The sequence below is a fragment of the Moschus berezovskii genome, chromosome 10, assembly GCF_049115385.1.
Source record: "Moschus berezovskii isolate FMDL1 chromosome 10, NW_MosBer_1.0, whole genome shotgun sequence".
Lineage (NCBI taxonomy): Eukaryota > Metazoa > Chordata > Mammalia > Artiodactyla > Moschidae > Moschus > Moschus berezovskii.
This window is the reverse complement of record NC_142469.1, coordinates 14,071,302-14,098,102: the sequence shown is the minus strand read 5'-3', so window position 1 is coordinate 14,098,102 and position 26,801 is coordinate 14,071,302. Positions and strand designations below refer to the sequence as shown.

The window sequence follows — 26,801 nt, the reverse complement described above, 5'->3', positions numbered from 1 at the left end:
TGTGTGAAAGTGAAAAGTGAAAGTGAAGTCGCTCAGTTGTGTCTGACCCATAGCGACCCCATGGACTGCAGCCAACCAGGCTCCTCCATCCATGGGATTTTCTAGGCAAGAGTACTGGAGTGGCTTGCTATTGCCTTCTCCAAAAAAGTGGATAAGTCTTCTCAAATTTTAAAATAAGGACAGCAGCAAATAGAAGTTAAATCATGTCTATGATTTGGCTTGAATTTTTTTAAAAAAATCAAACATTTAATGTCTTTGCTAAAATAACCTTCCAATAAAAACTAGCATCCAAGCATTATGCTCACAAGCAAACTTAAGGAGAACAATATTTTGAATCTATTATAACAAATTAAACAATAATTTTAAGATAAAAAAAAAGGCATATATCTTTGGAAAAGATCTGAAAAGAAATCTGTGTAAGAAATCAGGCATGATCAAGTGTAACAGCGGGCTTGACTCGAGTACATCTGCAGCACCAGTGCAGCAGCAGAAGGCAGGGCTGAGCGCGTGGGCCTCATGGCTGCCACAGGCCCTGGGCTATCATGCCACCTTCCCATGCTCTCCCCGGGGCCTGGGGAGGAGCAGCCTCACGGCTGAGCTTGGGGAGCCACAGGCGTGCTCTGCACGATGGCGGCGTCTATGGTTCACATTGCTAGACAACAGAGCAACTACCTCCCTGAGTGATCTTCCATCCTAGTTTCTGTTAGTTTCTGTTTCTGCTTCAAAGGAACGGGCATCCCTTAGAATAAAGAACATTTCTACAGCTACAGCAGATTGCAAGACAGTCCCACACTGACAGATTTTGTCGTCTTTGGGGGAAAAAAAAAGTTTTGTTTTTCAAAAGCAACACCATGATATTTTTATGAACCTAATCTAATCCACTAGATCTTCCATCTTAGCTTCTGTTCAATCTGAGAACCTGCCCAAAACCCTGAGGTCTATTCCTCAAGGAGGATACACACGTATGAGAACACCCAAGGTGCTGGGGAGGCCACGACTACGTCTTACACTAGAGCAGCCTCCTGCTCCAGGCACAGATGTTTCTTCTGATGAACGCTTGCCTCCGTGTGGACACAGGCTAAGCACAGGCGCACCAGGCAGCCTGGTTAGTAAGCGTTCCCACCACTGTTTGCTTGAGGGGCTCCACGAGCTGGCACAACCAGGCCAAGGTAAAGGAGGATCCCAGCCAAAGGCTCTCTGGATCTGGGGGCCAAGCCAAAGCACAGTGCCTGGGTCTAGATGCTGTGGGGACGTGTATATTACAGACAGGACAGGTGAGGGGCGGCTTCCACATGTCACCTCTGGGGACACTGGAATGACTCCCCTCAACCTGCAGTACTCGTGGACTCTCGGGTCACCTGAGGGCTCCCAGGCACTCGGGGAAGCCCCCACAGCCAGATGGAGAGCCGATAGGAACCCAGTCCAGCGCATACTCACAGGAGGGAAATCAACCAGAATTCATACCACGCTCGGAAAATCGGGACTGAAAGCAGACAGGGTTCAGAACCCACCAAATTAGAAGACTATATACAGCGTGTGCATAAAACATGTGCTTGAACTCACTCCTCCCTCCCCTGGTTTTTAAAGACATCATTTTGAAAACATGTCTGGATTAGTCTTCACATGTAGTTTGGACGGAAGATGATTCTGTTTATCAAATTATTTTAGAAGACTCAATAAAACGGACACAGTTTTGGTCCAAAAACGATATTCCACAAAAAGAATTAGGCGTGCTTTTAAAAACCCGCCCTGTTTCCTCCAGCTGCAGAGGCAGACAGCCTGAGCCTGAAGGCCAAGGCGACCCTGGGCAGAGGGGAGCAGTGCCCACGGCCGGGCTCATGCTGCCCACCCCGGGCAGAGGGTAGTCACGCCCGTGGCTGGGCTTACACCACCGAGGGAGCCTGCTTTGGCCCACACCCGCTCTGACTCTGGACGGGGCCTCGGTTGGGAGGGGCAAGGCAGCTCTCACCCCCTGAACATGCTAGACCAAAAGAAACTACTTTTCACGCTTGCACTGTCACATATCCCAAATATGTCTTTCTATAGCGATGGTATTAGCATCAGACAATTTTTTACCACCACACATACACCCACGCCTGCACACACTCACAAGGCAATTAACGTTAACTGAAACAATACTAGCAACACTGGGTTCCTCATTTCCTATGTTGGGGGAGGGAGGAAATGAGACAAAGCCATAAAATAAAGCTATTTTTTCTAAAAATAAACAGTAATTCTGCACTTTAATGATTCCTAAGAAATCTATTATTTGCTCAATTCTAGTGTTAATTATACAATGACTATCACAATGATAATATATGTCATAAAAATATATGTCATTAGTCTTAATAAGACATGAGTTCTTCCTTGCTAAAACTTTCCATCCAAACAATTCCCATTTGGCTCAGGTTTTCTAGAGAAAGTGAAATATTTTACCTCAAAAATTATGCTGTACTAAAACAAGCTAATTGTTTATTTCTAAATTTAAAATCTTAAGTTGTATGCTTAAAAGTAACCCACGTTTCTGAAAGTTTACATATTTCACCTTAAAGAAAATACTGCATGGTATCCCTTATACGTGGAGTCTTTAAAATAAAAAAGAAAGGCAAACAGAGAAGAATGGCGGTTGCCGGGGGCACGGGAGGAAAGGAAATACAAGGGAACAAATTTATAGTTATAAGATCAATGAGACTGAGGATCTAATGCATAACATAGCTAGTGTTGATTATACTCTATTGAATAAATGAAAATTGATGAGAGCAGCTTTTAGCGATTTTCACCAAAATTAAATTTGTAAGATGATGGATGAGTTAAGTTGGTGGTAGGAATCTTTTCAATTACATTTCCGTAAAGCTGAAAAATACATTTAAAGTATTTAACAATTTACAATTCTAAAAACAGATGTGATTGACAAGGAATTAAATCTTCAAAATATACAAACATCTCAATATAAAAGAAAACAAACAACCCAATTAAAAAAAATGGGCAGAATATCTAAATAGGCATTTCTACAAAGAAGACATACAGATAGCTAAAAAGAACATGAAAAAAATCCTCAACATAACTAATTATTAAGAGAAATGCAAATGAAAACTACAATGAAGTATCACTTCACTCCAGTCAAAGTGGGCATCATCAAAAAGCCTACAAACAATACGTGCTGGAGAGGGTGCAAAGAAAAGGGAACCCTCCTAACACTGGTGGGGATTCCCAGGTGGCTCAGTGGGAAAGAACCTGCCTGACAAGCAGGAAAGGCAGGTTCAGCCTCCAGGTTGGGAAGACCCCCTGCAGAAGGAAATAGCAACTCACTCCAGTTTCTTGCCTGAGAACTCCCATGGACAGAGGAGCCTGGCGGGCTACAGTCCACAGGGTCGCAAAGAGTTGGACACGACTTGGTGACTAAACCACCACCACCATCTACACAGTTAACAGGAATGTAAACTGCAGCCATTATGGAGAATAGTATGGAGGCTCCTTTAAAAACTAAAAATAGAACTACCACATGATCCAGCAATCCCACTCCTGTGCATACATCCAGAGAAAACCATAATTAGAAAACATACACGCACCCCTATGTTCAATGCAGCACTATTTACAATAGCCAGGACATGGAAGCAACTCACACATCCATCAACAGATGAATGGATAAAGATGTGGTACATATATGCAATGGATTATTTGTTGTTGTTTAGTTGCTAAGTGATGTCCAACTCTTCTGCAACACCATGGACTACGGCTTGCCATGTTCCTCTGTCCATGGGATTTCTCAGGCAAGAATACTGGAGTGGGTTGCCATTTCCATCTCCAGGGGAGCTTCCTGACCCAGGGATCAAACCCGTGTCTCATTCATTGGCAGGTGGATTCTTTACCACCAAGCCACCAGGGAAGCCCAATGGAATATTACTCAGCCTTTAAAAAGAATGAAATAATGCCACTGGTAAAGTAGGTCAGACAGAGAAAGACAAATACCATATGATACCACTTTTATGTGGAATAAGTTCATTCCACATGAACTTATAAGAAATAAGTTCATTTACAAAACAGAAACTTGTTTAAAAAACAGAAATATAGACTCACTGACATAGAAAACAAACTTACAAAAGGGAAAGAGAGAGGAAAGAATAAATTAGGAGTTTGGGATTAACATATTCACACTACTAAGTATAAAACAGATAAACATCTAGGACCTACTGTACAGCACAGGGAACTATACTCAGTATTTTATAATAACCTGTAAGGAAAAGGAATCTGAAAAAGAACATATATGTATAACTGAATCACTCTGTCATAAACCTGAAACTAACACAGCATTGTAAATCAACTATAATTTTTTTAAAAAAGAATAAAGGCAAAAAAGAGGAAAAAACATGAAATTCCATGTACTGTTAAAAAGGTAAGTCAAAATTTCTTAATCATTGATACTTGAAAAAAATCTTGATCACTAATATTGTCTTCTAAATAATTTTTTAAAAATCATCAAAATTAAAAAGTAAGGAAGATTTGCTAAAAAATCATAGATTTGTCTTCATTAAAAAAGAATATGAGTATTGAGTTTGCTAGAATTTCTTGTTCTGGATCTTCCTGCACCAATGAACCCAAATGAACTTATTGACAAAACAGAAATTACAGAACAGAAGGAAACACTGTCCCAGGCTGGATGGACAAGAGCACAAGAAAAAAGCAACTGGCTTCCAGTACACGTTCACACGCCCACAGTTCAGAAACCTCTTCTGGAAGTGCCCTGCGGGCCACAGGCAAGGCTGAAACAGGTCGACTTTCCCCTCCTGCTCATTCTAAACTCTGTCTGTCTAAAAAGTAAGAGTTAACAAACTTCAGACGGTGACTATTTAGGCTTTGTGGGTCACAGAGCATCTACTACTACCTAGCTGCAAATACTCAACTTGCTTCTGCCGTGGAAAGCAGCCACAAACAATGCGCAAGTAAAAGGAGTGGCTGTGCTCCAATCACACTCTCTGCAAAAACAAGCTGCAGGCTTAACTTGCCAACTCCTGGCCTAAAGATCAGGTGGCTTTCAAATCAGAAACAATTCAAAATGGAAACTTTCCAAAAAGGAAATCCATAGCGATTCTATAAAAGCACACTCTCACACATACCTGAGCCGGGGGCATGACAGATGCAGGTAAGGGGTTAGAGATCATCGGTCCAAAGATGTCCAGGTCATCGTTCAGGGCTGGCCCCGTGACTGCGCTCCCATTGGTTACTGGCGCCTCGGCAGGCCCATCTGAAAAGAGCACAAAGTCTCGTCCTAAAGGTTCTAGAACCTCTTAAAAGTACCTGGAACCCAGCATTATTCTAAAACTTAACATATATATGGTTAAAAGAAAAGTTCAAAAGTTAACAACAAAATATATATGCCCTCCTTTAAACAAACAAGCAAACAAACAAAATACATATATATAGGCCCACCTCTTACCCAGGCTATACCCTCTTTCCCAAAGAGACCACTTTCAGTTTTGTCTGTTCTCAAAGAAACAGTCTGTATGCACTGGTTTCTAGGTATGTATGAAAACCCCCTTTTCAACAGTGGTACTACTCCAGTCACACTATTCTGGGTCCTGATGCTCCCTTACATGTAAGGTGCTATTCTGAGTGCTTTTCATATATTAATTCATCAACCCCCATAACCGTATGGGGACTGGATAAGACAGACCCACTTTTGAGGGAACCGGATAAGCTGGGATTTGACACCACGTTCCTACAAATGCTGCCTCTTTATAGAGGCACGCATGTGTGTTTCCAATAGCACTTCGTATCACGTTTACTTAACCTTGGAAATAAGTATTAATGACTTTAAATGCCTGAAATGTTGAAATTTAAAGTTACATAAGGGATAGAAAGAAAACAAACGTACCCTACATACTGATTCTGTAGGAAGTATCCACAAAACACTGAAATAAATCCTTTCTTTATTCAGATATCGTAACTGTGGAGAATTCTGAAAGAGATGGGAATACCAGACCACCTGACCTGCCTCTTGAGAAACCTGTATGCAGGTCAGGAAGCAACAGTCAGAACTGTACATGGAACAACAGACTGGTTCCAAATAGAAAAAGGAGTGCGTCAAGGCTGTATATTGTCACCTTGTTTGTTTAACTTCTATGCAGAGTACATCATGAGGAACGCTGGGCCGGAAGAAGCACAGACTGGAATCAAGATTGCTGGGAGAAATATCAATAACCTCAGATATGCAGATGACACTACCCTTATGGCAGAAAGTGAAGAGGAACTCAAAAGCCTCTTGATGAAAGTGAAAGAGGAGAGTGAAAAGGTTGGCTTGAAGCTCAACATTCAGAAAACAAAGATCATGGCATCTGGTCCCATCACTTCATGGGAAATAGATGGAAAACAGTAGAAACAGTGTCAGACTTTATTTTTGGGGCTCCAAAATCACTGCAGATGCTGACTGCAGCCATGAAATTAAAAGACGCTTACTCCTTGGAAGGAAAGTTATGACCAACCTTGATAATATACTAAAAAGCAGAGACGTTACTTTGCCAACAAAGGTTCGTCTAGTCAAGGCTATGGTTTTTCCTGTGGTCATGTATGGATGTGAGAGTTGGACTGTGAAGAAAGCTGATTGCTTTTGAACTGTGGTGTTGGAGAAGACTCTTGAGAGTCCCTTGTACCACAAGGAGATCCAACCAGTCCATTCTAAGGGAGATCGATCCTGGGTATTCATTGGAAGGACTGATGCTAAAGCTGAGACTGCAATACTTTGGCCACCTCATGCGACGAGCTGACTCACTGGAAAAGACTCTGATGCTGGGAAAGGTTGGGGGCGGGAGGAGAAGGGGACGACCGAGGATGAGATGGCTGGATGGCATCACCGACTCTGTGGACTTGAGTCTGAGTGAACTCCGGGAGTTGGTGATGGACAGGGAGGCCTGGCGTGCTGTGATTCATGGGGTCGCGGAGAGTCGGACACGACTGAGCGACTGAACTGAACTGAACTGAACCTTCAGCAATAGCCACAGATCAGCCCCCTGCTCACCCTCACAGCTCTCATATCCCCTCCTCACGGCAGCCCAGAACTTACAAGGTGTGAAGAGGGGGCTCGGGTGGGATTCAGGGCAGAGAGCTGTGAGACCGGAGTTTCAGGGAATGGGGCCCAGCACAGCTCAGTCCTCTGTGGGCACAACCTCAAGGAACAGCTTAGAACATCACAACTCCATCTCAGGGGACTTACATCCCAATCAAGCTTCTACTTTAACAGCTTCCAATCTCATTTTGGAAAAGAAGTCCTTTCCATCAGAGGGGATTGGAATGCAAAAGTAGAAAGTCAAGAGATACTCTGAATGCAGAGTTCCACTGAACAGCAAGGAGAGATAAGAAAGCCTTTTTAAGTGAACAACGCAGAGACAGAGAAAAACAACAGAATGGGGAAGACTAGAGGTCTCTTCAAGAAAATGAGAGATACCAAGGGAACATCTCAAGCAAAGATGAGTACAATAAAGGACAGAAATGATATGGACCTAATAGAAACATAAGATATCAAGAGGAGGTAGTGAGAATACATAGAATAACTATACAAAAAAGATCTTAATGACCCAGATAACCATGATGGTGTGATCACTCATCTAGAGCCAGACATCCTAGAGTGCAAAGTCAAGTGGGCCTTTGGAAGCATCACTACAAACAAAGCTACTGGAGGTGATGGAACCCCACCTGAGCTATTTCAAACCCTAAGAGATGATGCTGTTGAAGTGCTGCACTCAATATGCCAGCAAATATGGAAAACTCAGTAATGGCCACAGGACTAGAAAAGGTCACTTTTCATTTCAATCCCAAAGAAAGGCAATGCCAAAGAATGCTCAAACTGCCGCACAACTGCACTAATTTCACATGCTAGTAAAGTAATGGTCAAAATTCTCCAAGCCAGGCTTCAGCAGTACATGAACCAAGAACTTCCAGATATTCAAGCTGGATTTAGAAAGGCAGAGAAACCAGAGATCAAATTGCCAACATACGTTGGATGATAGAAAAAGCAAGAGAGTTCCAGAAAAACATCTACTTCTGCTTCATTGACTATGCTAAAGCCTTTGTGTGGATCACAACAAGTTGTGGAAAATTCTTAAAGAGACGGGAATACCAGACCACCTTACCTGCTTCCTGTGAAACCTGTATGCAGGTCAAGAAGCAACAGTTAGAACTGGACATGGAACAGCAGACTGGTTCCAAATTGAGAAAGGAGTATATCAAGGCTGTATACTGTCACCCTGCTTATTTAACTTCTATGCAGAGTACATCATGAGAAATGCCCGGCTGGATGAAGCACAAGCTGGAATCAGGACTGCCAGGAGAAATATCAATAGCCTCTAATACAGAGATGACACCACCCTTATGGCAGAAAGTAAAGAGGAACTAAAGAGTCTCTTGATGAAGCTGAAAGAGGAGAGGGAAAAAGTTGGCTTAAAACTCAACATTCAAAAAACTAAGATCGTGGCATCTGGTTCCACTTCATGGCAAATAGATGGGGAAATAACACAAGCAGTGATGGACTTTATTTTCTTGGGCTCCAAAATCACTGCAGATGGTGACTGCAGCCACAAAATTAAAAAAGACGCTTGCTCCTTGGAAGGAAAGTTATGACCAACCTAGACAGCATATTAAAAAGCAGAGACATAAGTTTGCCAACAAAGGTAGGTCTAGTCGGGTTTCTCCAGTGGTCATGTACAGATGTGAGAGTTGGACTCTAAAGAAAGCTGAGCGTGGAAGAATTTATATTTTTGAACTGTGGTGTTGGAGAAGACTGTGGAGAGTCCGTTGGACTTCAAGGAGATCCAACCAGTCAATCCTAAAGGAAATCAGTCCTGAATATTCATTGGAAGGACTGATGCTAAAGTTGAAAGTCCAATACTTTGGCCACCTGATGTGAAGAGCTGACTCCTTGGAGAAGACCCTGATGCTGTGGAAGATTGAAGGCAGGAGAAGTGGACAACAGGGAATGAGATTGTTGGATGGCATTACTGACTCGATGGACATGAGTTTGATTAAGCTCCAGGAGATGGTGAAGGACAGGGAAGCCTCGTGTGCTTCAGTCAACGGGGTCACAATGAGTTGGACATCGCTGAGCAAGTGAACAGCAGCAACAACAATCTCATTTGACCTCTCCGATGAGCCATACATGTCTCAAAGGCACAGCTATCTTCTAAAACCTCTTCAAAATGAGGTGGATGGACATATTGCATAGAGTAGGACTTCAAGTATCTGGCAAATTCAATGGAAGATCTATGACATACTGGGTATTTGTATCACAACCCACAGGAACTCATAGATTTCTTCTCTTTCTTGAAGTGTAACTATTGAAATTAGTATCTTTTATTTCCCCGTTTAAGCTTCAGGGAAACAACTCATCATTAATTTCAAGGAATAAAGGGTCACAATAATCTTTACTACTTAATTTGTAAAACTGTGTGAAAACCATGAAAGGTTAGTTTGGAAGAGACCAATTGCAAATATTTCTCAATCATTTTCAGTGACAGCACATTATCAGAGCAGTAAGAAATTATTATTCAGCGCATACATGTTTATCTGTTACACATGTTAGATTTCTATCAAGCACTATGGACAACTTAAAGGGCAAGCCATAAAACAATGCACAGACTACTACTAATTTATAATACACAGAATTTTAAGCTAACACACAACTATGGCATAAAATTCAAACAGGATTTACACATGGAAGTAGTATTTCCCATTTCTAGCTCATTCAAAATGGCAACATTCATTTTGAAATTAGACCTCTTTAAAGAGCTGCTGTATGTTTTCCAGTCCATTACCAGGGCAGCACATCAGATAGTATACATCAGATAATGTAGTAAATGAACCAGAAATAACACAGTTTAGAAAGATAGGGTTTCCGAGGTTAAAAACACAAACAAAAGAACATGTTCTCTGCGGCATTCACAACTCAGTAACGAAACTCGAATGGCAACACTGCCATTTGTCAGCGGTGCCTGCACTCCTAAGCTGCAGAGCTGAGCACAGGGAAACCACCTCATCAGACACGGGCACTCCATCACACGAACAAGGAAGCACTGCACCAGCAGGAAACACGACCGCATCACACACAACTTAAACTCACAAACAGAAGCACGTGTCCTCCAAAACAAGCCATGACCAAGAGGAAGAAAAGTAAAAAGAAAAAGAGAAAAAAACGACAAGTTGAGCCTAAATAACTACTCCCAGTTTTCAGTTAAAATCTGTTGCTGTTTCAAGTAACAGCAAACACTAACAATCAGGACAAACTTATATTTCAAAAAATCTTAAGTGTAAAAAAATACTATCAACATTATTATTACTATTCTTATTACATTTGGTGAATCAAGAGAAATGCTGATAAATGCTTTTTGCCACAGAACACGTCAGTTAACTTACACAGTGCCAGGAAGCTCAGGCTGTGGCATGTGAGAACAGACAGTCACCCACCACAGGCAAATAATCTATTTCCATTCCCTTGTAAACTGTATATCCTTCAGAAATTTTAAATGTTTGAAGCAGTACATTATATGCCACCAAGGATGCTAACTTATTTATACTTTGAAGTCTAAACCCTGATCAGTACTTAGTAATACATTATCTATCCTGTAAAATATCATGTGGCACTTTCTTTGGTTTTCAAAGTCTTATTTCACCTTTCACAGCCTTAGGGTCACATATGTGACTAATAAAAGTAAGAGCCAGCACTCAGTATAGTGTTTGCTTTATGCCAAGCCTGAAAAAACACAAATACATGCATATACACTTGTTCAGTGTTTATTATAATGCTGTGAAACAGGTACTAAAACTACCCTCATTTACAGATGGCAAAAAAAGTTAAACTTGTCCAGTATTACAGAGATACAACAAAGTCTCAGATTGTAATCTTAAATTCAGTTTTCACTATAAAAGTGACACATTCCTGCCAAAGATGCAAACCACGCAAAAATAAAAGTTCCCTTCCATGCATGATAGTGATGGCTACACAAAAATGTGAAAGAAGTTAATGCCAAGAAAACTTAAAACTGATTAAAATGGTAAATTTTAATGTGTATTTTACCCAATAAAAAAACCCCTATCATTCATTTTGTATATTTATAATCATGAGTAAAAATATGCTTAAAATAATGTATATACAATGAGAGTTTTCTTAAATAAAATTGTGTTAAGTATGCATGGGTGGGGCAGACAGACTGCATCTGATGACACTGCATGGACCTACGGTAACTTGCAGCTTCAATCCTCCAACACTGGCATGGAGGTAGCTTCCAGACCAGAACCATTACAGACACAGAGCAGTACCACGCACAATCCTGACCCTAATGCAGGCAGGGCTCGCTTCCTCTACAGGCATCACCATGCCTTCTGCTCCCACCACTGCCCTGGAGAACAGCTGCATTCTCTCCTCCCATTAACTACGTGTGCTCAGTCCTCAGGCACATCCGACTCTTTTGTGACCCTCTGTCCACGGGACTTCCCAGGCAATAATACAGAGTGGGTTGCCACTTCCTCCTCCAGGGGATCTTCCCGACCCAGGAATCAAACCTGTGTCTCCTGCACTGCAGGTGGATTCTTTACCACTGAGCCACCAGGGAAGTCTTTTTTATATAAACTGGCCTTAGGAAATCTCAGAAAGGCATTCCACACACAAAATAAGTGGGGCTTTCTCTGTAATCACCTCTGGCAGCGAGTGAAGCTGACATGAAAGTCAACTTACACGAGCCCAAGAGACTTTGGGATCCTTTAGAATGAGGTGGTGGAAGCGTCTGCTTAGGGACTGTGGTCTCTATGCCAACACTGACACCTGTGTCAAGTGACTGGGGAAGATCTTCTCTGGGCTCCACAAGCCTAAGTGTCCCGCCTCACAGAGAACACGCAGCACAACTGTCCTCTCCTCTCTCTCCCGACGTCTCCTCTAACACGATGGAGTAAAACCCCCTGGATTCTCCTTGTTACTGAAAAGCCAAGCATTCACACAACTACTGAAACATAAATCCTTTTAACTTAAATGAAAACTTCTCAACCGTGGAAAATTAGTAAACATAATCCCAGCATATCTCCCCACTGGATTTCAATGATGGTTAATTTGACTTACGACATTTGGCTTGCTAAACACATTCTCTACAAAGAATTCTCAAATCACCTCGAAACTTTTATATTTTACATCCGCTGGATCATCAAAAAAAGCAAGAGAGTTCCAGAAAAACATCTATTTCTGCTTCATTGACTATGCCAAAGCCTTTGACTGTGTGGATCACAATAAACTGGAAAATTCTGAAAGCGATGGGAATACCAGACCACCTGACCTGACTCTTGAGAAACCTGTATGCAGGTCAGGAAGCAACAATCAGAACTGTACATGGAACAACAGACTGGTTCCAAATAGGAAAAGGAGTACGTCAAGGCTGTATATTCTCACCTTGTTTATTTAACTTCTATGCAGAGTACATCATGAGGAACGCTGGGCTGGAAGAAGCACAAGCCAGAATCAAGATTGCTGGGAGAAATATCAATAACCTCAGATATGCAGATGACACCACCCATATGGCAAAAAGTGAAGAGGAACTAAAAAGTCTCTTGATGAAAGTGAAAGAGGACAGTGAAAAGGTTGGCTTGAAGCTCAACATTCAGAAAACAAAGATCATGGCATCTGGTCCCATCACTTCATTGGAAATAGATGGAAAAACAGTGGAAACAGTGTCAGACTTTATTTTGGGGGGCTCCAAAATCACTGCAGATGCTGATTGCAGCTATGAAATTAAAAGACACTTACTCCTTGGAAGGAAAGTTATGACCAGCCTAGACAGCATATTAAAAAGCAGAGACATAAGTTTGCCAACAAAGGTCCATCTAGTCAAGGCTATGGTTTTTCCAGTGGTTATATATGGATGTGACAGCTGGACTGTGAAGAAAGCTGAGTGCTGAAGAATTGATGCTTTTGAACTGTGGTGTTGGAGAAGACTCTTGAAAGTCCCTTGGACTTCAGGGAGATCCAACCAGTCCATTCTAAAGGACATCAGTCCTGGGTGTTCATTGGAAGGACTGATGCTAAAGCTGAAACTCCAATACTTTGGCCACCTCATGCAAAGAGTTGACTCACTGGAAAAGACCCTAATGCTGGGAGGGGTTGGGGGCAGGAGGAGAAGGGGACGACAGAGGATGAGATGGCTGGATGGCATCACCAACTCGATGGACATGAGTTTGAGTGATCTCCGGGAGCTGGTGATGGACAGGGAGGTCTGGCGTGCTGCGATTCATGGGGTTGCAAAGAGTCGGCCATGACTGAGCAAGAGAACTGAACATCTTGTTTTTTTACCTGTTTTTTCTCCATATTTTAAGCTATGTGACTGAAGTACCTTTGTTAACAGTTTCCTGATATGAAGTTGGTTAAAATTTCATCTGTTAATAGATCATTTAGATAATATAATGTATAGGTTGTCTGTTGGTTTTTCAGGCATAGCAGATGGAGATTTTGTAACAAAGGGTTGCTACATGGCAAGAGGGTAATGATAAAATTGAAGTTTATCACCTTTTCATGTTAACGATTTGAAGACTGGAGAAAATGTTCAAGATTAAAACTTGATGCTCAACCTTTAAAATATACTTCTATTTTTTATTTTCAAGATTTAAATAGGACAACTGAAGACTATATTACCATCATTATAAACATGAAATGTTCCCTAAACTTTTTAAAAGAATATTCACATGCTATCACTTCTGTCTGTATAAAGGATGGGAAGGGCTCCCCTTCATTACCTCCAGTTTCAGAAACGCAGGGCCCAGAGATTAAAGACTTGGAGTCAATTCTCTAGTGAAGCAGCAAAACTTGGACTAGAACCAAGTCTTCCGACCCCAGGACTAGTGAGGCTCTTTTCTTTAAGTTGCATTTCACAAAAGTCACGTAGTTACAACTGTATATAACTACAAAGAAACCATTTAAACTCTGAAAATTAGAAACCAGCTTTTAGTTTATAACTATCTGTGCTGTTAGAGAAGCAGTGAGGTAACCAGCTCGGAAACCGCTGCACAGCACAGTCTCAGAGCCATCTCTCCCTGCTGCGTCTTCCACCAAGCCCAGCACCTCCCCGGCACACAGCGCGGGAGCAGGTGGCATGGCCACAGCAGGTGCTGGGCTGCGGGCAGACACAGGCAGTCCCGTCACCGGCCCTGCTGCCCAGCATGGCCTCTTCGCCAAGCACCCACCAGCAGCACAGGCTTTGCTGGTTAAGGGAAAGCTCAGAGACCACAAAAGCCACAGAAGATCAAAGTGTTAAAAAAGCTTTTCAGATAAATACTTTAAAATTTAGAAAGAAACAGTCTTATTCAAATTAAATGGTTTAAATACTGTAAATCGGGATAATTTAAGAAAAATAATCCACATCAGTTACATCTGGTGTGTACAGATATGTGCACACACACCCAGACAAATGGGAAACTTTCCCCTTCCAGGGAGGAGAGGCCCCAACACAGTGTGTGTGCATGTGTAGAACCCGTTGTGTGTGTGTAGAAGCCATGTGTGTGCGTGTGTAGAAGCCGTTTGTGTGTAGAAGCCGCGTGTGGGTGTAGAAGCCGTGTGTGCAAGTGTGTAGAAGCCGTGTGTATGTAGCAGCCGTGTGTGTGTGTGTGTGTGTAGAAGCCGTGTGTGGGTGTAGAAGCCATGTGTGTGTGTGTAGAAGCCGTGTGTGTGTAGCAGCCGTGTGTGGTGTGTAGAAGCCGTTTGTGTGTGTAGAAGTCGTGTGTGTGTGAAGCCGTGTGTGTGTGTGTGTAGAAGCCGTCTGCATGTGTGTGCGTGTGCAGAAGCCACCTGTGCAAACAGTGTGTCAGGACTGGCCCCTGCGCAGGCACTGGACTCCTTGCCGGGGAGGAGCAATGCTGCTCCATCAACATGCAGAAACAGCAGCCGGTGGACAAGAAGCATAATGGGAGCTCGGAGTACAAGGAAAGCCTGAGGCAAATGGAAGAAACTTATCTGGGACATCATAAAGAATGATAATGAAGCACGAAGGACCCCTTGAAGAGGCAATGAGCAAACAGAAGAAATCAGGACAACGCACTAAAAGAGAAGCAATTCCAGTCTTAACGGCATGACATCAAGTTTACAATCAGCTGCTTGTGGGTAACTCTTCTTTCTCCTTTACCTTAAGATTTCAGACTAATGTTGTCAGATGACAGTTTATACTGAACACATTCCAGAAATTCAAAAGTTTAAATGTTTTGAGCTAAAGAAAGCAAGTTGTTAAAAATCAGTGCTGCAGCTCACATGAACAGAAGGTCTGCCCAGCACACAAATATGACAACCTTGTGAAGGCCATTTCTACCAACGAGAAACCCTCGAGGCAGCTGTCTATTAGCCTTGGGTATATCAGAACTCATCTGACACCAAAAATCCAAGTGAGTAACAGTAAACAAAGCACTTAAAACACTCTTTAGTGTCTTCTTCTTGGTCTATTCCAAGTCCCTTTGAATAATATTGTGTATAATCTAAAAGGAAATAAGAATATAACACTTTGGATTTTAACAACATTTTTAACACTAACATTTTAAAGTTATATTTCCAGGTACTATGATCACGCTTTACATGAAGTGTCTGAGTTTAATCCTCACATAGCCTCCAGCGAGTTTTACACAGTAAGACTGGAATTTCAACACACCTCTGACACACCACTGCTGGTATAGCTGGAAAACTCCACTGCTCTCACCCTTCTGAGCAGCTTCTACTGGTTCCCCCAAACAGAAGCAGTGCCCCTCGCTTGTTCCAGGTTAAACCAGCTCTCGGGGCAGCTGTCCTGCCTCCCAAGAAGAGGGCACCTCCCTGCCCAGCTGGGCACAGTGCCAGCTTCCTGCTGAGCCCATGAGATCCAGGCCTGTTTCCCTATTCCAGCCCCACAGCCACTCAATCCTGGCTGGCGGGCCAGACCCCCCACTCCTCCCCAATGTAGGCGCCTTCCTACCGCAGCGTTCAGTCTGTGCCAGCATCTGAACATGCTGAGCACGCTCCCCTGGCACCGTACCCACAGCCGAGCGCCCCCATACACCCTCTGCCCTCTCATAGAGATGGGGGCTGCCTCCTCAACAGATGCCCGGCATAAAGCAGATGCTCAACAAATGACTGATGAAATGCTTTCCAAACACACATTAGGAGAATGTTTCTTGGTGGCAATGGAGCCACGGGGTAAAACTGTTAGGGGAAGCACACTGACTGGAACCGCCTACCCTGGCCAGGCACCATAGCCACCATTTGCATGAGCTGTTTTACAACAGGAAGTCCTGGTAAGGAACCCGGAACTAATAAGCCTCCACCAACCGGAAGAGTTCGGCAAAGGTCAAAAGGAGACACCACATGTCCGACCACCTCCCAGAATCCTCCTCTCTGGCGTCCATCTTGGCTGAACAAGGCCTGCACCACCAAGAAGGACTCTGAGTCAGAATGATGGGCTAAAGACAACCCGGAAACTAATCCCGTCACCGTAAAACTGGATACTGCAAGCCATGAGGCAGAGCAGTTCTCCTGGGTTCCCTTACCCTCCTGCCCTCTGCCCCAGCGCTCTTTCCCAATAAAGCCTTTTAAAGCTTTGTCAGCTCCTGTGTCTCCTCGGACAATTCATTTCCGAATGTTAGACAAGAGCCCACTTTCGGGCCCTGGAAGGCGTCCCCCTTCCTGCAACAAAACGATAGGCAGGCAGGTGATCCTACTTCTGTTGGGAGAAAAAGGAAACAATGACACAGAGTGTGACAAGTCCCGGCAGTATGGCTACAAACCCCTCTCAGTCCCCATCCTACTCAACCACGCCATGTCTGGCCCTGGCTGATCCTTCCTCCTGAGTCCACATCTTCCCGGAAGACCCTGCAGCCCCTGCGATGGAGACCCCTGCCGCTCCTCCCGGTCTCCCCACCGCAGACCCACACCGCGCGGGCTTCCGCGCAGCGTCTGTACCCTGCTGAAATCCCTCCCTGGCTTCCTCTCTGCAGGCCACCACCGCAGTGAGGTCGCAGTTGTCCCTCTAAATCAGAACTGCGTCCTCGAGCGACCCTCTGCCCATGGCCCAGAGCACCACCGCAGTCACAGTACTGCGCAAGCGCGCGCGCACATGTACACGCGTGCTCACGTCTCAGGCAGCCTCCTCACCCACCCCACTCCCCTCTCCCAGAGCTCTGCTCCCAGCACATCCCCGACAGGGCCTCTGAGCAGGATGCAGGTGGGCTTTAAACCACAGGACACTTTATAAAGGAGAGGCCCCAGGACCCGGTTGTCTGGCGGTCGCTGGTCTTTCCCAGCTGCCACTCACTCTAAACACGACCCCAGAACACAGGAGGTTTTGCCGGACGTCACTGTGCGCAGCATGAAAAACTCATCTCCCTCTGACTAGCAAGAGAAGTAAGGCCTGAATTGAGTAAAGTAACGTGTAAACTGTCAACTTTAGCATTATGCCAGGTTTCACACTGCACTTTCACAGCCAGCTCTCTTCCACAGTCCCACTCTTCCCTGAGCAACAGTTCTCTGTCCTCTCGTTTCTAGATGGCAAGCGTAGGCACTCCCCCAACTTGTACTACTAGATATACACAGAGCCACGTTCTCTGGAATTTGCCAGAGTTCCATGAACTTGCCTGGTGCTCAATAAATATTAGCTCAATTCATCCTTTACCTGAATGTCAGTGGCATTAGCTGGTCATAATCTATTTGCGCACACACACACACACACACAAAGTCAAAAAGAGCTGTATGAGATTTCTTATATTACTAATCTAGTATAGGCAGCTAAGAACATGATAAGTAAGTGATGCTATGTTTTTCCTTACTGTTGCTGACTGTGAACACTTGGCCCTGAGCACACCGTTGGACACGAAAACTGCCAACTCTAATTCTTTGCTGGTAACTACTGAGGCATCACCCTAGGGAGGAGCCAGTCTGAAGTGGAAACGGATTAAAGAAGCTGCTTCCATGAGGTATAGTGAGACACTCTCCTTAGTGGCAAAACTCCTTAAAGCTTTATAAATCTTCATATTACTTAAAGAACCCTTTTTATTTTCTATGCAACAAACCATTTAAAGCTTTTTCCTTTATAGACAATGTTACTTGGAATTCCTCTGGATTTAAACACACTCAGCTTTATGAAATGAAAAGAACTCCCATGTGTGTTACTTTGTAAACTCGAGCCACAAATGCTCATGTGAAGCATATTAATTTTCAGGCTTCAAATTGTTCTCAAAAGCTTAAGAAAAGATGACTGAGAGTTAAGTGAAGCTGTTTATTTTTAATCTTCAGTTAATTTTTCTTACTGCTAAGTAGGGTTACCCAGGTGGCCCTGGTGGTAAGAACCCATCTGCCAATGCAGGAGACATAAAAGATGCAGGCTCAAACCCTGGAGCAGGGCATGGCAACCCACTCCAGAATTCTTGCCTAAAGAATCCCATGGACAGAGGAGCCTGGGAGGCTACAGTCCATGCGGTCACAAAGAGTCGGACATGACTGAACTGACTTAGCATGTAAACACTGCTAACTAGGTGGCCTTTAGGCTAACCTACTCAACTGACTGAGGCCTCACAGCTGCTGTGACCCCTCCTGCTCCGTCTGCCCCTCCCGTCCTGAGCTCCTCTTGCTGCGAGCCAAGTCGGCTCACCTGCGGCCAGCGCTCTGCCCAGCGTCCGCCTGGTGCGGTGGCATCCCCCAAGACCCCAGACACGCTCGTCCTGCCCCGTGCATATCACTGTGTTGTGTGTCACACTGCTCACTCGGTCACGCTCTGGATGACGACCACAAAGTGGTGCTTGTGTTCCCTCGCCGGGTGAAGGCCCCAGAGCCTATGCACAGTCCCGGCACCACCTCTGACTCCAGGGCCCCCTGTGACACGCTGCATCTGCCTCCTGGACAAGTGGGTCTCATGTCTGTCTTGTATGACAGGGTCCCCTGGCAGTCTCAGAATCTCACTTCCTGTCAGAGCTCCACACACTTTAAGAGTTAAGAACACCGGTCTGGCTCTGTTATCTACCAACTGCTTGCCTTTGAGCAACTTACTTAACCTCTGTGCCTCAGTTTCTTTACTGGTAAGGTGAAACCAATAGTAGCTCACCAACCTCAGAGCTTCCGTGAAGATCCAAGGATTCACCATCTGTAAACACTCAAAGCAGTGCCCGGCACCCAGCAGGCACCATCTCCATGTTTCTTAAAGTAACGAGATGACAATCTAACCACTACTGGAGTAAAAACACCTAGCTTCAGTTCACCTACAAGCTGAGACTGGACTCAAGTCAGCAAGACCTGGGTTTGAACCTACTTATCCTCATCGTCCAGAAGGTGGGCCTTGGAAGCCAACTTCGGTCAGCTTCAGTGTTCTTGTATGTTAAAACAAAAGGAAATGGGAAGGACAAGGGGGGAGGGTGGGGGGAGGGTGTGTGTGTGTGTGTGTGTGTGTAGGACAAGGGGGGAGGGTGTGTGTGTGTGTGTGAAGGACAAGGGGGGAGGGTGTGTGTGTGTGTGTGTGAAGGACAAGGGGGGAGGGTGTGTGTGTGTGTGTGTGTGTGTGTGTCATACTCCCCACTATGATGGGCTGTGTGTGTGTGTGTGTGTGTGTGACATACTCCCCACTATGATGGGCTGTCAGAGGTGTGTGTCTGTGTGACACACACTCCCTCCCTCTGAAGGGCTGCAGGGGCTGACACGCTAATGAAGCCGGCCTGCACGGCAGAGGCCACACACTGCTGCCCGGCCTTGCCTGCACTGAGAGAGGCCCCAGGACCCAACCTGCCCAGGGGACCCCGAGAACTCTCCTGGGGGCATTTTCTGGGAGCAGCTTTCCCTCCTGAGAAGCCACCGTCTGGACATGGCCTTGAGGCCAGGGGCTAAGACCTTCACTGCCCACGTGCCGACCACCAGGCAGGGCCCAAGGGTGACGGCTCAGAAGCAGGAGGGGGCGCCGACTTCTGACCCCTAACTTCTCGCTCACACGACACTTGTCAAAAGTCCCCCTGCAGCCACGTTCAGGCCCTTGATGCCCAATGACTGGAAGGTGCCTTGCCCACAGCCAGTGTTCGCGCCGTCAACGCCTGAACATCACCCCCGCCGTCACGCGCCTCAGAGTCCCTGGGGCCCAGGTCTGGAGGAGGTGACGCCCTTCCCTCCGGGCTCTGCTGCCGGATCTCCAGCGGGCCCGCTCGCCACCCTCTGTGGCTTCCCCTCAGACTCAGGACCGCGTGTGGCAACTGCCCACAGCTGGTCTCTCCCAGAGAGCAGGCACACACCTGTCTGCTCCTCCTCCACAGGTGTGATCACGCAAAGACAGCCAAGACCCCCTTTTTGAAAGGGTGAAATAGTCTTTAATCATTCACTGAACACACTCTTCTGAGCAGAAACAATACAGGATTTTATTACGTTTTAACCATATCTGAGAACCATTGCTGCTGCTGTTGTTCAGTCACTCAGTCGTGTTCGACTCTTTGCATCCCCATGGACTGCAGCAGGCCAGGCCTCCCTGTCCCTCACCATCTCGTGGAGTTTACCCAAGTTCACGTGCACTGCATCGGTGATGCCATCCAGCCATCTCATCCTCTTCTCCTTCTGCCCTCAATCTTTCCCAGCATCCGGGACTTTTCCAGGGAATCGTCTGTGTGCATCATTTAACCAAAACACTGGAGCTTCAGCATCAGTCCTTCCAGTGAATATTTGGGGTTGATCTCCCTTAAGACTGACTGGCTTGATCTCCTTGCTGTCTAGGGGACTTTCAGGAGTCTTCTCCAGCACCACAGTTCAAAGGCATCGATTCTCTGGTGTTCTGCCTTCTTTACATCCAGCTCTCACGACCATACGTGACCACCGGGAAGACCACAGCCTTGACTATACGGACCTTTGTTGGCAGAGTGATGCCTCTGTTTTTCAACACACTGTCTAGGTTTGTCATCTCTTTCCTGCCAAGAAGCAATTGTCTTCAGATTTCATGGCTGCGGTCACCATGGGCAGTGATTTTGGAGCCCAAGAAGAGGAAACCTGTCACCGCTTCCACCTTTTCCCCTTCTGTTTGCCAGGCAGCAGGGGGAGGACACCATGATCTTATGTTTCTTTAAGATTAGTCTTAAGCCAGTCTTTCACGCTTCTCCTTCACCCTCATCAAGAGGCTCTTTAGTTCCTCTTCGCTTCCTGCCATTAGAGTGGTATCATCCCCGTATCTGAGGTGGTTCAGGTTTCCCCCGCCTGTCTGGACTCCAGCTTGTAACTCACCCAGCCCGCGTTTCTCATGGTGTGCTCCGTGTACAGATTAAGCAAACGGTGCAGCAGACAGCCCTGCCTTACTCCTTTCTCCATCCTGAGCTAGTCACTGTGCCGTACAGGGTTCCAACTGTTGCTTCTTGACCGGCATACAGGTTTCTCAGGACAGGGAAGATGGTCTGGTACTCCCGTCTCTCTAAGAGCTTTCCACAGAACTGTAACAGACTATAAAATTACTTCAGGCACGTGCGCTAGACAGACCATCCCCTCCTCCCTCCCCAGACAGCAGCGGTACGCACACAACTAACCCCCCACCCCAATTCCTCAGGCCAGGGCTCAGCCGTGGCCCAGTCCGCCCAGGCACAAACTTGTGGTACTTTTCAGTGTATAACAGAAGCCTCTCTGTAGGAATTTACTGCTTTAAAGGTTAGTGCTTTCTGAAACTATTTTATCCTTTAAGTTTGTTTCTGTCCAGAAATCTTACAAACACAGAAAAATTTACAAAAGAACAGTAGTGTATTCCCCTCTCTCACTATATAAAATTGGGACATATATTACTAGATAATTAAGCAGGTTACATATAATAGTAAAATCTATGTTTAACTAGCATTGTCAACCTATCTCATCTTGGCTATTATGACAAGTTAATGCTTTTATTACCTGAAACAGGCATGAAGGAGAAGACTTTAAAACTTGCCTAAAGCTGTATGTTTCTCAGAGCTTTTCAATTAAGGAAAAACTGAGGAACCCACTATCTAAATACATCTCTATGTAGTTCAGTATTTAAAATAACTCAAAGCTGATGAAACATTCAGGCAGAAATGTCCCTAGATGAACATGAGCAAGCAGAAGAATGCCTAGGTAAGCGGTAAAGACACCCGGAGCCAGGTTTTCATCACCAAGCTCCAGTCCACCTCTCTGTGAGCTCTCCCCAGGCACCTGTCCCCGACGGTCCCATGCACCCATGTGCCCGACGGTCTGCGGTGAAGCCTCCTGACGGGGAGCAGGGTCTGCGGGAAGGCCAAGCTGAAGCCAGCAGGCCACGCTTCACCCCACAACCACAGACCTGCCATGCCTTATGGCTGGAGCGGGTGCCCGCCCTGAAGACTGCTCTCAGATGGGACCTTCTAGAAAAAGAAGTCTGAGGCCGTCCTAACCAGTTGCTAAGCAGTCTGTCAGCTTTTGTCTCACGAAAACCAAGTCATCACCAACAGAGGCCAGCCGTGAAGACGCGCTCAGTGTGGCTCCCAGTCCTGGAAGAGCCCCACGCGCAGAGGACAGGCAAGCAACACCCTGGCAGCGGTGGGAACTGGTGTCAGCTCTGCTCGCAGATGGCAGGGACATGGTCTATCAAGCGGCTGGTCTGGTCAGTCTGGCCCTCTGCCAAGAGGGGCCCTAAGACCTGGCTATTTCCAAGAGCAGAGGACAGGTAATAACCAAGTATCAACCCCACTTCTAATGCTAGACAGTAAGGCACAGAGTAAACTGTATTTCCACAAGCTTCCAGTGCAAATTAACACCTGAACATGAAGTCATTCTTGCAGGCACAAACAGGAGCATAAAGGCCCCTCCCGACTAGCTTTAACATCCAGCAGAGCCCAGCCCCCCTCACCATCCACGCTCTTGCCAACGGCGACGGGCCCACCAGGGGGGCGAGCGGAGTACCTGCCCCAGAGACTGTAAGGCCTGCAAAGCCAAAAAACAGTTAGTCCCTTTCAGAAAAACATTGCAGACTCTTGCTAAAAAGCACACAGAGAGTATTTTACAACTTTGGGATGGGAGTAGATCAGGAAAGGGGAGCTGAGGAAAACAGGTTTATCTCGAGCCACTGGGCTGAAACAAAAAGGTTAACTAAAGGGCCATTTAAATGGGAAGTTCACATTTCTAAAAAATTACCTTGAGTATCATCCTGTGTGAGACTACTAAAATGTGACCCCGAATACACACAGAACCCCGGGATTCTTGGCCCTCCGTGGCTGGGTAACTGCACTAACCCTGCAGGGCTTTTCTCCGTCTTTCCTGCAAACATGTAACGTGAAGGCCATCTCTGCTCTCACCCACATGGACCTGCCATCTTTTCCGTGTGGCCGTAAAGCGGACCACAAGCGCCTGCTGCCCCTGCCCCAGCACGCCGCCACCTGCGGGGAACCAGAGCACCACGTTTACCCACGAGAGGCCGCTGCTCCGTCCTCATTCAGGAGCACTGTTCTCTCAAAGCCAGACAGTCTCTTCTAGAAGAACTTAGGTGACTGGTAACCAGCAGGAGCAAAGCTGTCCACGCTCTGGGTGAGGCACCAGCCTTCCCGCTGCTGCGACTTCATCGGCAAGACCCCTAAGCCCTCCTTCTGACCCTGTCACCTGCCCGGCCACCTCCAGAACTCTCTGGCACAGAGCTAGAATCGTCAGGCAGCAGCACACCCCACAGATGTGTCCTCACCCTCTCCTTCGAGCACTCCCACACCCTCCTACCATGAGCAAAGCTTGGCTCCCCCCTCAGCACACAGGACACTGAAGCTCTCCAACCGCTGAAAAGGCTCACATAGCCCCGATGAGACCCAGCCACGGCTGACATCACGGAGCCTGACGCCAGAAGAGGGGAGCCACAGTCTGCAATCCTCACGACCCAGGGACTGGGAGACAGGGACGCACTGAGAGGAGACACGCTCTGCGACTGTGGCCAGCTGGAAAGCAGGAAGCACAGCGAGTGACGCTCCACAAGGACAGCTATGTTTCTGAGGTCAGAGGCCAAGTGCCAGGAGACATCCCCATGGCTGGGTGCCTGGGGCCGGTCCCATCACCTGTCCCCCAGGTCACCTCCGCACCGCCATGCTTGGCAGCTGGAGGCCTCAAGAGAGCAACTCTGCTTGTCCCAAGGGAGCAGGCTGCCTGTTCTACAAAGTCACTCCCAAAGGGGAACATCCGACACTGTTCACTGGCTGGCGAACCCCACTGGCTCCTTTAAAACAGGTCCGGAGCTGGCCGCTCCTTATAACTCCCACGCCACCGCTCCCCTCGGCCACCGCCCCCCAGCTGTGTTACTGGTCTCCCTGCCCCTATGGCAGCCTCGCCTCACTACACCCGACTCTTAACAAAGCAGCTATAAGAAGTGCGGAAAAACTCAAGTCAGAGGAGGTGCTTCTTTGCTCGAATCCCTACAATGCATTTCCAGGACACTGCAAGCAGATGCCAAAGCCAAAGTCCTGTCGCCCCGCACCCTCGGGCCTCACGCATCCTGGCCCCATTCCTGTGGTGGCAGGGCTGCCGCGGGGCTACCACGCCCACCGGTCTCACCCCCACGGCCAGGGAGCCCCGGCTTCCCGAGGTCCTCACCCCAGTGGCATCTCACGGAGCCCCCAGCACCCCCAGCCCCATTTAAAGTCACCACCACTCCTGTCGTTTCAGCTACAGCACTTACTGAGCATGACCCACACCACAATTTGCTTCACTATTTTATCACTGCTTCCCCAGAGAGAATGAAAGCTCCCAGAGGTCAGGCATTCTCATCTGCTTTCCTTCACAGCTCGCTGCTTAGTGTCTAGGTGCCTGGATACCAGCAGATACTATGTGAAGGGTTGTGGGTCAGTGAGTCTGTATGGGTAAGAGTCAGGCCTGGGTTCGATCTAACATCTCTAAGTTATGAACTGGCAAACGAGGCAACAGACTGGAGAGGAGACACTGCCGTGAAGACAAAGATGAGTGCAGTCTCAGTAGAATCCATTCTTCCTTTGGTAATAAGTCTTTTTTTCCCCTTTCTCTCATTTAGAGGAAAGAAAGTAAAATACATAAATTAAGAGAACTTGTATTCAACATAATTCTATTCAGAGCGCCTGGACTGAGCCCTATTTTCAGGGCTCATAAAATCATAGTTATTTTTTTATATATCTAATATATACCTCCTAATTTCACCACCACAGAAGATTTTTATCAACAGGGAGTATATTTGCATGATACACCAACTTCGAAAAAAATGACTAAAACATTCAATTGTAATTCTTAAAACAGAAAACAATCTTCTTAATAAGAACAAAGATCAATTTTTAGAAAACTTTTCTGAAGTTCAACTCCATCCTTCAACTATCTTTTACGGTTTTCCTTTAGCCATTGATCTTTCTCTAAACTAAAAAGATTTATTTCTAAATTAATTACTGTGGAAGGCTCAGATAAAAATAATTATCAAGCTACTTTAGAACAAAGAGGAGAAGCTCTTGAGAAGAGCTGACATTTGCAGATGAGGACAATACAAGCACCCCTTGAATGGAAGTTTGTTTACCTGCCAGGCAGACAACATCCATCTGTCAGCCCCGAGAACAAAAATGACATTAAGCTGAGCACTTCCTACTGTCATCACATACATAACATGAACCTAGCTACTAGATCAAGGTATAAGGCGTGTTGCTTCAGTTAACCAAAATAAAAGCTTTCTTTAAGACAGCACCTTACAATAAGGCTATGCCAGAATTATTTTGCTAAGGGATCCCCTCCAACCCCACAAAAAAGCTAAATAAAGAGAAGAGGGGTGGGAGCAAACGCAACCTACTCCTCGTTTCAGTGCTGAGGCGGCATGGCCCACCAAGCCTTGGAGACTGCTCTGGCAGCTCCCCCTCCCTAGGAACTCAGCATCCACATTTGTGCAAAGGCACTACTGACAGACGCCAGCTCCCTTATGAAGACTTTCCTTTTTGCGGGAACACAGCACACCAACCACACCGTATTCATGTTCAGTCAACAGGTCCCTTTGGCACACTGACGATAAAGCCATTCTAGTCAATGCAAGTCAGGGTTTCAACTGTTTCGTAGATCTAACGGTCACGTGTGTTTGTTTTACTTACCAAGTCCTAAAAGATCAACGGTGGGCTCTGCAGCTTTTTTAGGGCTGGTACATTTTTTAGGTTCCAATTGCTGATCTTCTTTCTTCTGCAGCTTTAAAGTAAATAATCAGATTTATTATTTTTTTTTCAAATAAATGGAACAAGACTGTTAAGCCTAAATTAGGCATACTTTTGATAAAGTTAATATAATGCAGCATATGAAGCACAGTATGATAAACCTAGAGTGTTTATTATCATAAACTGGTAAACACAATCACTCAACTTGAAATGATAAACTGGACATATCAGGACCCCAAGATAGTAAATACAGAACTTTAATCTTAATGTACTTTTTCTTAAGCATCTAAACCCTTGACGTGAATGTCCCTCACTTCGCAGCAGTAACCTCCTCCCTGTGCCGCCGGGCGGGCCCCAGAGCCTAAGCGCAAAGCACATCCCCCTTCCCCACACTGCCAGCACAGGCGGGCACCCCTGGCCATACCCCTGGCCATACCGTAACCCAGCTGACGTGCGGGCAGCACTCGCTTCACTGAGCCCGCAGACATGCCACTGCTCACAAACGCAAGGTCTGCGGCAACCTGCGTGGATCTGCTCACTCTGTGTCTCTGTGTTGCAAACATTTCATCACTACTGTATCTGTTATGGTCCTCTGTGATCAGCGACCTCTGATGCTACCCTGTAAATGTTTTGGGGTGCCATGAACCATATCCATATAAGGCAGCAAACAATCAATAAACTTGTGTCCTGACTGCTCCACAAATCAACGGCTCCCCATC

At 45.9% G+C, this 26,801-nt stretch overlaps 1 protein-coding gene across 3 annotated transcripts in view; it reads right to left on the bottom strand.

Moving 5' to 3' along the window:
- The window catches only part of SMAP1 (small ArfGAP 1), a 184,665-nt gene that overhangs the window by 5,484 nt on the left and 152,380 nt on the right, over window positions 1-26,801 (bottom strand). For all 3 annotated transcript variants that reach the window (XM_055433520.2, XM_088840493.1, XM_055433521.2), the window contains 2 exons: window positions 26,026-26,116; window positions 5,115-5,242 (listed from right to left, as the gene is read on the bottom strand). In XM_055433520.2, coding sequence (XP_055289495.1) covers window positions 5,115-5,242; window positions 26,026-26,116 — 219 coding nt within the window. The remainder of the gene's footprint in view (window positions 1-5,114; window positions 5,243-26,025; window positions 26,117-26,801) is intronic.